Source organism: Myotis davidii, unplaced genomic scaffold (genome assembly GCF_000327345.1).
Source record: "Myotis davidii unplaced genomic scaffold, ASM32734v1 scaffold514, whole genome shotgun sequence".
Classification (NCBI taxonomy): domain Eukaryota; kingdom Metazoa; phylum Chordata; class Mammalia; order Chiroptera; family Vespertilionidae; genus Myotis; species Myotis davidii.
Window position 1 is genome coordinate 208074 of NW_006286236.1, and position 12685 is coordinate 220758.

General features: G+C 53.9%; 1 protein-coding gene across 1 annotated transcript in view; it reads left to right on the forward strand.

Moving 5' to 3' along the window:
* The window catches only part of BAIAP2L2 (BAI1 associated protein 2 like 2), a 21389-nt gene that overhangs the window by 1796 nt on the left and 6908 nt on the right, over positions 1–12685 (forward strand). The window contains exons 3-7 of the mRNA XM_006757440.2: positions 417–503; positions 896–957; positions 9163–9234; positions 9403–9519; positions 10268–10414. Of these exons, the coding sequence (XP_006757503.1) occupies positions 417–503; positions 896–957; positions 9163–9234; positions 9403–9519; positions 10268–10414 (485 nt within the window). The remainder of the gene's footprint in view (positions 1–416; positions 504–895; positions 958–9162; positions 9235–9402; positions 9520–10267; positions 10415–12685) is intronic.

The window sequence follows — 12685 nt, forward strand, 5'->3', positions numbered from 1 at the left end:
GCCCCACCCCTACCTCTACACCTGCATCCACCCCCGTCCCTACACCTGCACCCACTCCTCACCTGTCCCACCCTACCCCTACACCTGTGCCCACCCCCATTCCTGATGCCTCCCCACCTGCGCCCACCCCTCCTTATGGGCACACACAGATGCCTGCACCCCCACCTAAGAGAGACCACACCGAAGTCCCGAAGAGCGCCAGGCCCTGTCCCGCAGTGAGAACCCATCCCACACTATCCCCCTTACCTCTGGCCTGTGCCACCTCACACATGCCGCCAGGGCCCCACCTCCCTCTCACATGCACCCACCCAGATCCCACCGTGGCCCCTGCACACTCTCTCTGGTGGAAGGAGGGGTCCCCAGAGGGGGGGCGGCTGGAGGAGGGACAGGGCTGGACCCCTCTTTCTCCCGCGCAGCCCTGTCCGAGGCGGCCGAGGTGTACTTCAGTGCCATTCAGAAGATCGGGGAGCAGGCCCTGCAGAGCTCCACCTCGCAGATCCTGGGTAAGGGGCTCCCCTCTCTCTGCTCTGCACGCGTTTTGGGGCCTCGGGGGCTCCTCCCGGCCCCTCTCCGCCCCAGGCCTCCCCCGCTGTCCAGGCTCCAGGCACCGCCTGCCTCCCGGTGCCGCCTCACAGCCCGGGCTCTGCTTGCCTCTCATTCTCCATCCGGAGGGGAGGGGATTTCTTTTACAACTTGCCTTTCCAGGAAGTCCCCCAAAGACACGGGTCCTGCAGCCCAGGCTCCTCCCACCCCTCCCTGCAGGGCCCAGAGCCCTATGGGAAACCCGGGACTTTGTCCCGAAGCCCAGCCTCAGGCAGGCCCTTCTGGAAGCCTCTGTTGGGAGGAGGGGATGGGGCGGGATCCCTCTCTGAGCCGCTGTTCTTGGGGCTCCTAGGTGAGATCTTGGTGCAGATGTCAGACACCCAGCGCCACTTGAACTCTGACCTGGAGGTGGTGGTGAGTATTGGGAGGGGTCACCCTCCACACCCCGCGGAGGAGGACTCGCTGAGACCCCAGTGACACGGCACCAGCCGGCCAGGCTCTGCCAGGCACATGGGTCTGCAGCGTCTTGTTGGGCCTCCAGCCACCTGGGCAGCAGGGACCGTTTCTGTCTCCACTTCACAGAGGAGGGAACTGAGTCTCAGAGATGCAGCCACTCTCCCAAGGTTCCAGCGTCAGAGGAGGAGCCAGGAGAGATGGGCCCGCCCTTCCCTCTCGGGGAGCAGCGTGCAGTTTGACCTTGTCCCGCCCTGAGAAAAACCCTCCACACCAGCCACCCCAAAGTGCTGCACCCCATTCACAGCCCAGCCACCCCGAAGTGCTGCACCCCATTACAGCCCATTAGCCACCCCGAAGTGCTGCACCCCAGCCACAGGCTAGCCTTCCCCCGCTGGGCTGCTACGATGCTGTCCTCTCCCAGAAGCCCCCACCCCTGCGATCCAGCACAGCGGCCCCTCCTCCATGAAGCCCCCCTGACTCCTGGGCAGGTTCAGTCCCTCCTCCCTCCAGACCCCCCAGATGCTCCCCTCTGTTCTTAGCGCATGGCAGTTAGGAGCACTGGGTTCAAAGCCCAGCCTCACCGTTACTGGCTTTGTGGCCTGGGGTGAGCTCTCCTGGCATAAGCTCTCTGTGCCTCAGTTTATCTTTCTGTGAAATGGAGACAATCACAATACCTGCCGTATAGGGTCTTGTGAGGATTCAGTGAAATGGATACGTACACACCCTTCGCCTGGCACCCGGGCCCTTCGAGTCCTTTAGCTGTTCCCTGCCCTTGTCCCTGCCACAACTGAGAGCTCTGCTGGGGTGTGGTCTTCTCCGCAGCTCGAGGGCCTGGCACGGGGACTGGCACTGAGCAGAGCTTCAGGACTAGGAGGGAAGAACACGCTGTGAAGGGGGCGCGGGGCTTGGCCAGAGGGGGGGAGGAGATGGGGCGTTCCGAGGGAGCACAGTGGCCAAGTGGGGCGTGAGCGCGGCATCCATGGGAGACAAGCCAAAGGCCGGAGCTGGGGCAAAGGGGCGGTGGGGGCGGTGGTGAGGGGCCTTAGAAGCTTCTGAAGGAAATGTCAACTGATTGTGACAGTCCGTGGTTCTCAAACACGGGGGGACCCTAGAACTCGGGATGCTCTTTGTGGGACACCATTACATACTCATCAGCGTGGTCATCAGGTTGAAATGGGAAACAATTTCACCAGCGGAAACTGTGTACCCACCTGCACAAACCCCGGGCAACTCCCCGGCGCTCTGACGTGGGTGCAGCCGTGCACCTGCACTGCCCCTGGGCTTGGGCGGGAGTTAGGAGCCCGGCCCCCACGGGCAGCCCGGGACCGCCTGTCCTTGCGTTTGATGGCTCTCCGTGTCACTGTGGCACCCCTGGGCCGGACAGGGACAGTGTCACCCAGGCCCGCTCTGTAAAAAGAGCTGCCATCTCTGGGCACCGGTGTCTTGGCTGTGACAACCGGGCAGGGCCCTCGGCCAGAACCACACTGGGCAGCACACGCCAGAGGCGGCCTCCCTCTCTGGCTCATTCATTGGACGGCTCCTCACCGCCTTGTGCCAGGCGCTGTCGGAGGCACTGGGGGTCCAGCAGGCGACAACGCTGCCGTCCAGAGAGCGGAGCCAGCCCCAGCCCCAGCCCCAGGCACGGAGGCGTGGGTCTGTGTGAACTGTGCAGTCGGCATTTCTTTACGTTCTGCGTCATTCACTCGGCATCCGGGCTGTAAGTTTAACCCCTGCTGTTGCAGGCATCGATGCTTTGTTATGTTTAACTGCTACGCCTTCCATTGTACGAATATCGAATATCGGTTTGTTTACCTCTTTTCCAGATAACAGTCATTTGGGTTGCTTTCCATTTGGGGCTATTAGAAAGGGGGTTGCTGTGGCCCTGGCTGGTTTGGCTCAGTGGATAGCGCGTCAGCCTGTGGACTGAAGGAAGGGTCCCTGATTTGATTCTGGTCGAGGGCACGCGTCTCAGTTGCAGGCTCCTCCCCAGTCTGGGCCCTGGTCGGGGCGCATGCAGGAGACAACCCATCGATCCATCAATATTTCTTTCTGTCTTTCCCTCTCCCTTCCACTCTCTCTAAAAATCAATGGAAAAATATCCTCGGGTGAGGATAAAAAAAAAAGAAGAAGAAAAAAATCAGGGCTGCTGTGAACATTCTTGTACAAATCTTTTGTGAGTATATATCTCCATTTCTCTGGGGTAAACATCTAGGAGTGGATGATGGCCCTTTGGGCTGATACATACTTAGCTGTACAAGAAGCTGTCGGAGCGCTCTCCGAAGTCCCCGGACGATCTGCACTCCCGCCAGCGGATCTGAGGCTGCCGGCCCCCTGTCCTTGCCCACCTCCCTGCTGTCAGTCTGCCTGGCCCTGTGGTCCGGTCCTCGCGGCTGTGGAATGGTGTGCCTCGCTGTGGTTACATTTTGCATATCCTGGTGACTAAAGGGCTTGCTGGACATTTGCATATCTTCTTGCGGGTGTTTATTTAATCTTTTGACCGTTTTTTATTGGGTTACTGTTATCGCTGACTTTTCGTGTTCTTCAATAGAGTCAAGACGTGAGTCCTTGGTCAGATGTATGTACGGTGAATGTTTTTTCCGAGTCTGTAGCTTGTCCACTTGTTTTCTTAATGGCGTCTTTAAAATTTAAAATTTTTATGAAGCCCAACTTGGCAGTTTTAAAAAATGGTCTGTGCTTGTATCCTCCCCAAGAAATCTTCGCCTACCCCCATCGCAAAGATAGCCTCCTACGTTTTCTTGTAGAAGTTCTATGTTCTGGGCTTTACACTTATGTCTATGATCCATCTCAAATGGATTTTTGTGTATGAAGTGAGAGGGAGTCAGGGTTCCTTTTGTCCTGGACGGATATTTGGTTGTTCCAGACCATTTTTTTAAAAAAGCTTCCCTTTCCCTGTTCAATTCACTTGGTGTCTTGGTCAAAAAGTGATTTGTTCTATATGTTTAGGTCCATTTCTGAACTCTCCATTGATTTTCAACCGGTGTGGCCACAATAATTTTTAAAACGTGCAGTGCCTGGCTATTTAGTCAGGGGCACTGACCTTTTCGCCCTTAGATTGTCAAATAAAAAAAAATGAGCCGAATCGGTTTGGCTCAGTGGATGGAGCATCGGCCTGCAGACTGAAGGGTCCCGGGTTTGATTCCAGTGGGGGGCATGTATCTTGGTTGCGCGCACATCCCCACTGGGGGGCGTGCAGGAGGCAGCTGGTCGATCTCTCTCATCGATGTTTCTAGCTCTCTATCCCTCTCCCTTCTTCTGTAAAAAATCAATAAAATATATTTTTTTAAAAAAAATGACAACAGCGAACACAACAATAGCTATTCTGTGTGAATGAATCAAAATGATACGTTTTTTGGTTAGATAAGCAAAAAAAAATGTATTTTTTGATGTGCTGCAGAATTTTAGTAATTAGTTTATGTGTGCCATAAGGTAAAGATTGAAAATCACTGCTCTACTCTGACCATCAGTATCTTTGTCTATCCTTATACCAATACCACACTGTATAAATCACTGTAATTTATAGTAATCTTGAAATCAAGTAGTCTAAGAATTTTTTCTTTTTTTCACAATTGTCCACTCCATTAAAGATCCTTTGCATGTCCCTATACATTAGAGAATCGGCTTGTCAATTTCTCTAAGAAAGCCTGCTGGCATTTTGATAGTGATTTTATGAATCTGTAAACAATGGTCATCTTAATAATATCTAGTCCTTTGATCCATGAACATGGTATGCCGCTCTATTTATTTATTTCTCATAGCAATGTTTTGTCATTTTCAGTGTAGCAGTCTTGCACATCTTTTGATAGTTTTATTTCTAGGTATTTGACATTTTTTAAAGTCATTTGTAAATGGCCTTTTATTATTATTTTTTTAAAATATATTTTATTCATTTTTTTACAGAGAGGAAGGGAGAGAGATAGGGAGTTAGAAACATCGATCAGCTGCCTCCTGCACATCTCCTACTGGGGATGTGCCCACAACCCAGGTACATGCCCTTGACCGGAATCGAACCTGGGACCTTTCAGTCCGCAGGCTGACGCTCTATCCACTGAGCCAAACTGGTTTCGGCGTAAATGGCCTTTTAAAATGTCATTTTCCACTTGTTCATTGTTTGACTTATTGTTTAGTAGGATCACTCTGGCTCTTACACTAAAAATAAAATAGTGTCCAGCTGGTATAGCTCAGTGGTTGAGCATAACCTATGAACCAGGAGGTTACGGTTCGATTCCCGGTCAGGGTACATGCCTGGGTTGTGCACTAGATCCCCAGTAGGGGGCGTGCAGGAGGCAGCCGATCAATGATTCTCTCTCATCATTGATGTTTCTATCTCTCTCTCCCTCTCCCTTTCTCTCTGAAATCAATTTTAAAAGTTTTTAAAAGAATAAAATAGCTGTGGAGGGCAAATGCAGAAGCGGAAGACCAGTCAGGAGGCTGTTGCAGTAATCTAGAAGAGGGAGGTGTGGCCGGGGAAAGGATTACAGCAGTGGTGGTGTTGAGAAGACCTCAGATTGAAAGGAGAACCAGTGAGATTTCCTGCTGGATTGGATGTGTGTTGCAAAAGAAAGGAGAAAGTCCAGGTAACTCCAGGGTCTTAACCTGACCAACGGGAAAGGTGGAGTTGCCATTAGCTGAGGTGGAAAAACTGAACGTGGAGCCATTTGGATGGAGAGGAGAGGCCAGGGGCTCAGTTTAGACAAGATAAGTGTAAGATGATGATGGAAGACAATCGGAGAGGTGGATGCCTCAGCCGCACACAGGAAGCTGTAGTTTGGGGGTGAAGTGGGGACTGGGATGGCCGTCTGAGCATGGGGCCTGCAGGAGCTCATGGGGGGCGGGGGGCACGTAGTGAGGAAGGGAAGAGGCCCAAGGCCTGAGCTCTGGGTCAACCCAGCGTTAAAGGGTCAGGGAGATGGGGGGACTCAGCAAAGGACGGAGCGGCCAGGGTGGGGGCGAGAGAAACAGGAGAGGGTGCGGCTGGAGGCTGGGGGAACAGGTGTTTCAGGAGGAGGGAGTGGCCAGTCGCGTCCAGTGGTGATGACTGGCTGAGGTGGGTGAGTCCAGAGAACTGACTTAGCAACATGGAGTCTCCGTGACCTTGACAAAAGCATTTTGTTGGTGTGGCAGGGCATGGCCTGACTGCAGGGGATTCAAGATCAAATGGGGGTTCGGCCCACAGGCAGTTCCTTCCAGGGGGTCTCCCGTGGAGATGGCAGAAGTCTTGTGAGAGTTCCTGGGGTCACACAGAGCTGGCAGCGATGTTCCCAGCAGCGGGGCTGCCCTCAGCTGCCACACACAGGGAGCTTCCAGGACGTGCTGATAGCGCGGGGGGCAGGGGAGAAGTCTGTCCTGACCTGCCAGGAGTCCTCAGTCTGCCTGGGCGGGGACTTCCTGGTTGCAAAGCCACCTGCCAATTATCGACAGTCATCTGCTTCCTCCGCCGCGAGAGCGCAAAGTCCGTGCGAGGATCATCCTCCACAGATCCGTTCCTCCAGGAGCGTGCGGGGACTTTCCATGGCCCTGTGCCCGGCCCATCTGGTGGGGCAGCCTCGGCTGTGCCGTCTCCCCGTCTGCCACCGCAGTCAGGCCGCGGCAATGGGGCGCCTTATAGCCCCTCTGTGCACTCACCCTGCCGCGGTGGCGCAGCCAGATGTGATCGGAGCAGGAGTGACATCATGTGATGGAAGGGGCTTGTTCACCGGCAGCGTTTCCAGGCAAGAGGAGAGGAGGAGGAAAACAATCAGGAGGGAGAGGGCTCCCAGCTTGTCTGCTGTCAGTACTATAAGGACCTTTGAACCATCTCCGCCCCCGGCCCCCCTCAGGCAGCCCACTTCCTCCTCCGCCTCAGCAGGCCAGCTCCGCAGTAGCTGAGGGGCAGCATGTCCGTTCCGTTGGCTTTGTGCGTCTGTGGTACTCTCTGTGGCCTTCAGTGTAGTTCAGGTTCGTCTCCCAGGTGCCAGTCGCCTCTTTCCTAGCGCTGGTTACACACTTGTCTGGGTTTTGAACGTCTGCCTGGCCCCACATCTCCCATAAGCCTATGGTTCCTATTGGGCGGCTCAGCAGGATGTGGGATGTTCAGGAGCACGAGTCTGTTCAGGCAGGAATCCCGACCTGTCTCTTCAGGGGGAGGCAGGGCCAGGGGGACGGTGGGCGCCTCCTGGCAGGGAGGTCTCGCCGGTTGGGAAGTTGCACTTCCTGTGGACCCAGCAGAAAGGGGCCCACACAGGCCAGAAGTGTGTACTCAGTGCAGCTCATAACACTAACACGCCCCATACCACTTACACACACACATACACACACCCTCACTCATACACACACACACTCTCACACCCTCACTCATACACACACACACACTCTCACACCCTGACTCATACACACACACACACACACTCTCACACACACGCTCATACTCACACACACATACTCTCACACCCTCACTCATACTCACACACACATACTCTCACACCCTCACTCATACTCACACACACATACTCTCACACCCTCACTCATACTCACACACACATACTCTCACACCCTCACTCATACTCACACACACATACTCTCACACCCTCACTCATACTCACACACACATACTCTCACACCCTCACTCATACTCACACACACATACTCTCACACCCTCACTCATACTCACACACACATACTCTCACACACACACACGCTCACACACACACCCACTCACACTCACACCCTCTCACACACTCACACACACCCCCTCATTCACACACCCGCACTCACACACACACACATACTCACACACACACACCCTCTAACACCCACACTCACAACACTCACACACACCCTCACTCACACCCACTCACACTCACACACACACACCCTCACACCCACACTCACACACACACACACACACACACACACATACACACACACTGGTAGCCACAGCTTAGGGGGTTAGGGTGTGTCCAGTCGCCTACAGACCAACAATTACCAAAGTTTCAGAAACAATTGTGGGGGAAAAAGTTAAAATTCAGAACTTTTATATTTACTGGTTTTCCTGCATCCTGGAAGGAAATTCCCAGCATTCCTTTTCTGGGCGATGCCGTACCCGGGGGACAGAGCCCCCGCAGCACAGCAGGGAGAACCCCGTGGCAGGAGGTAGGATGCCAGCAGAGGTGACGGTCCCCAGAGGCGGAGGTGGCAGCGGGTGAGAGACGCTCCTCTCCGCTCCCTGTGCAACCTGAACTCCAGGGCAGAGAGGGCAGCTGGAAGGACTGAGGATCTGATGCCCCAGCGATGCAGAGTGACCCAGGAAACACGATGGGACACAAGCGAATGTGCCAGGCGACCGCTGAGGCCCCCAAACAAAGCTCATCGGGTTTATCGGGCTGGACCTTAGCAGCACTTGCCAAGCCTTTACTATTACAGGTGGGGAAACTGAGGCCCAGAGAGGGGCAGCGACTTGTTCAAAATCACAAAGCAAATTGGAGACACAAGCAGAACTAGGACCTAGCTCCTCTGAGACGGCTCAGAAGCCTCCCCTGGCCTCCCGGCCACCCAGTGGTCAGCCGCCTTCTTCTCACCTGTCACGGGAACCTGCCACCCTCACAGCTACGGCGTCAGCCGTTCCGAGCACTTTTCCGATGGGCCCAGCCCTGCCCACGGTGCCAAGGATGCAGAGATGGGTCAGACTTGGTTCCTACCCACAGTGCTCGCTGCTCATACAAAAGGGCTGAAGAGGGCCCAGCAAGAGATGTTGTCCTGTGGCTGGAGGGGTGGACAGTGACCGAACAGATGTACACACCTTTCAGGAACTAAATGACTGAGCAGCGACCCCGTCGGGAGGTCAGGGGGCAGGCATTTGAAGATTGGTGGGGAATCCAGGCACGGGGAATGGCGTCGCCAAAGCACAGGCTGCGACCAGGAGTAGAACCAGGGGCCACTGGCACAGTTATCGAGGGTGTTTGAACGAGGTGCCACACTTAGTATTTCTCATGATTAACATTTAATCTCTCCTCCAGCCAGGCACCCTTGCTATGCCCATTTCTCTAATGACCGGGCAGGTGCCTGGTGTGTTAGCACTGGGTGGGCAAGGGTCTGCGTGGGCAGTGCAAGGGATGCTGGGGCCTGAGAAGGGAGGAGCCGCCTGACCACCCGCTGCCCTCCATGCAGGTGCAGACGTTCCACGGAGACCTGCTGCAGCACATGGAGAAGAACACCAAGCTGGACATGCAGTTCATCAAAGTGAGTCTGGCTGCCGCCTCTTCCCGCCTGACAGATGGCACTGACGCCAGCGCTGGGCAGTGCCCGGCCCCAGAACACACACGTTCCCAGCCGAGCCGCCTGCCCTGCCCAGCGCTCTGACCCATGGGCCAGGCGTCCAGAGCTCTTGACGTGGGTCTTCCCCCCCAGGACAGCCGCCAGCACTACGAGATCGAGTACCGCCACCGAGCTGCCAACCTGGAGAAGTGCATGTCTGAGCTGTGGCGCATGGAGCGCAAGAGGGACAAGAATGTGCGGGAGATGAAGGTGCGAGGGCTGGGGACAGGACTGGTCTCCAGGGGCCCTCTGATACCCTCCTGAGCTCCCCCCACCAGCACCAGGCCACGCCCAGGAGTGTGGCTTGCCTGAGCCCCTGCTGAGGCCAGCCAGCCCCCAGAGCGGGTGGAAATTACTGGTCAGAGAAGCCCTCAGCACTGCTCCTTGCCTCCCCAGGCGCCCCAGGCCCCTCCAAAACCCTAGCACCTCTCTAGCTTCCCCCACTTCACTGAGCAAACCCGAGACCACTGGTCATGCGCTCCTGAACCCACTAGCAAAGGTGTAACCCACCCTCCTTCCCCTCCCGCCTGCCCAGGCAGGGCTCTCCTCCCCAAACCCTGGACTCTCTCCAGGACCTTTGTCTCCTTCCCTGGCCCCTCCTCTGGCTCCTCTCATACACTCCTCTCTTTTCAGAATCTTCCCTCCCAAGTAGAGGGTTATTGATCAACTCATCTGCCCTTTCATTAAACCAGTCTTCCTGGCACCACCTCTGTGCCGGGCCGAGCTGGGTGCTGGGGACAGAGGGCTGTCTGGGGGGACACAGAGCCCAGGCCCAGGAGCACGAAGCTGCCTGTGACAGGGCAGGCCCGGGAGCTAGGATGGGCTGGGTGTTCAGGGGAGGCCCCCAGGAGGAGGCGGCTAGGTCCGGGAGGACAGGGAGGCTCAGAGAGCTGGTGCTCCAGGTGGGTGGAAGGAGGCACCCACCCCCTGCCTCAGCCCAGACCCCCCTTTCCCCCAGGAGAGTGTGAACCGGCTGCACGCACAGATGCAGACCTTCGTGTCTGAGAGCCAGCGGGCCGCGGAGCTGGAGGAGAAGCGGCGCTACCGGTTCCTGGCCGAGAAGCACCTGCTGCTTTCCAATACGTTTCTGCAGTTTTTCGGTCGGGTGAGCTGGGCTGGGAGGGTGAGGTGGGCTGGGACAGCATTGGAGCCCTCGGGCTGTGCTCTCGCGCTGGCTGCACAGAGGAACCGCCCTCCTTCCTCCTTTGCCTTCTCTCTTCCTCGGTAGCTATTTTATTTATTTTCTCTCTCCATCTATTTCTTTTTTACTTATTTCTGTGTCTATTTGTGCCATCAGATATTCATGCATTTATTCACTCATGGCTTTGTTTATTCTCACATCATTCACTAATACTGCATTTATTCATTAGTGTGTGAACCAGTTACTTTTTCATTACTGCTTGCATATACTTCCCATTCACAAATTCATTGATTCGTAGGTTCATTCAGTTATTGTCTGTTAATTTTACCCGATACTTTAAATCCTCTGTGCTTTGCTATTTGCTCAGACCAATCAGGTTTTTCTTCATTTCTCATTGTGTTTCTAATGGGTTTCGCTTTCTGTATTTTGCTGCCACGTTGGTCAGTGCTGTTGGGTTTGTGTTATACCTCCTGGGTTAGTGCTGTCATTTAGGTTCTCACTGTCTCTCATAATCCAGTCTAAAACTTTCAATTCCACTTCGTCTGAAATTAATATTGCCCTTCCTGCTTTCTCTTCTCTCACCCATTTTTAAAAATATTTTTTTTATTGATTTCAGAGAGAAAGGGAGAGGGAGAGAGAGAAAGAAACATCAGTGATGAGAAAGAATCATTGATCAGCTGCCTCCTGCATGTCCCACACAGGGGGTTTGAGCCCACAACCGGGGCATGTGCTCTGACCTCCTGGTTCATAGGTCAATGCTCAACCACTGAGCCACGCCGGCTGGGCTCACCTGTTCGTTGTAGGTGTGTTTTCTGTTACCAACATATAGCTCAGTTTTTATGCTTGACCCGTCTGACATCTGTCTTCTCATAGAGGAATTCGGTCTATTCCTCTTAACCTGACAACTGATACACCTGTTTTATTGTTTTTCAGATAAGTTCACTTAACTGTATTTACTTTGACATTTCTTCTTTTTCTCCCATTCTTGTTCATGTCATTTGATTGCGTTACTATACATTTCCCTTCCCCTTTATTAATTTGGAAATTCTACTGTTCTTATCTCTACTCATGATGACCACACTTTGTGACCCTCATAATCACATATATTTACCTAGCATCTTTTTTAAAAATATATTTTTATTGATTTCAGAGTAGAAGGGAGAGGGAGGGAGGGAGAGATAGAAACATCAATGATGAGAGAATCGTTGATCGGCTGCCTCCTGCACTGGGGATGGAGCCTGCAACCCGGGCATGTGCCCTGACTGGGAATTGAACCTTGACTTCCTGGTTCATGGGTCGACGTTCAACCAGCTGAGCACACCCTAGTGTCGCCCTAGTGAGTGTGAAGGACTGTCACGTTGTGGTTTTCATTTGCATTTCCCGGATGACTAGTGATGCTGAATATCTCTTCATGTGCTTATTGGCCACCATATGTCTTCTTTGGAAGGAAAGTCTGTGTCCTAACAGTTAACCTCCAGCGGACCCCTCCCTGGCTGCCTCCTGCGGGGTGGCCTCCCAGCAGGGGCCTGGGCTGGTGGAGCCTGACTTTCCCGAGGTATGGGGAATGGGCAGCATTGCCTGGCCCAGCTGGGCTTGAGGACATACAAGATCTGACTCCTCAGCTAGTTAACCATAAACATTTACTGTTACTGTGGCGAATGCATGAGATTCAGAACAAGACGCAGAGAACTGTGACTCCTGGCACAGGGAGGCATTCTTCTCGCCATCCCTAGCCATCAGTCCTTGCTTAGTCCGGGTCTCCTCAATAGCGCCTCACCCGCTGCAGCGCCTCCCAGTGGGTCGCACTATGCAAGTACATCTCCAGGGTGAATCCCCAGGAATGGAGTTTGAGAGTCCACGGATATAGGCATTGGTTATACCAAGTCACACTTCCACCAGCAGTGTGTGCGAGTCCCTGCTTCCTGGACAACAGTGTGAGCCAACTTTCTGATCTTTGCTCATCAGAAAGGTAAAAAGAAATTTGTTTGTTTTTTATTGCTTAAAGTATTACAAAGAGTATTACATATGTCTCCTTTTTCCCCGCCCTTGACAATCCCCTGGCCCCCCAGTGTCTTATGTCCATTGGTTATGCTTATATGCATGCATACAAGTCCTTCGGTTGATCTCTTACCCACCCCCCCCCAACCCTCCCCGGCCTTCCTGCTGTAGTTTGACAGTCTGTTTGATGTTGCTCTGCCTCTGTATCTATTTTTGTTCATCAGTTTATATTTTTGT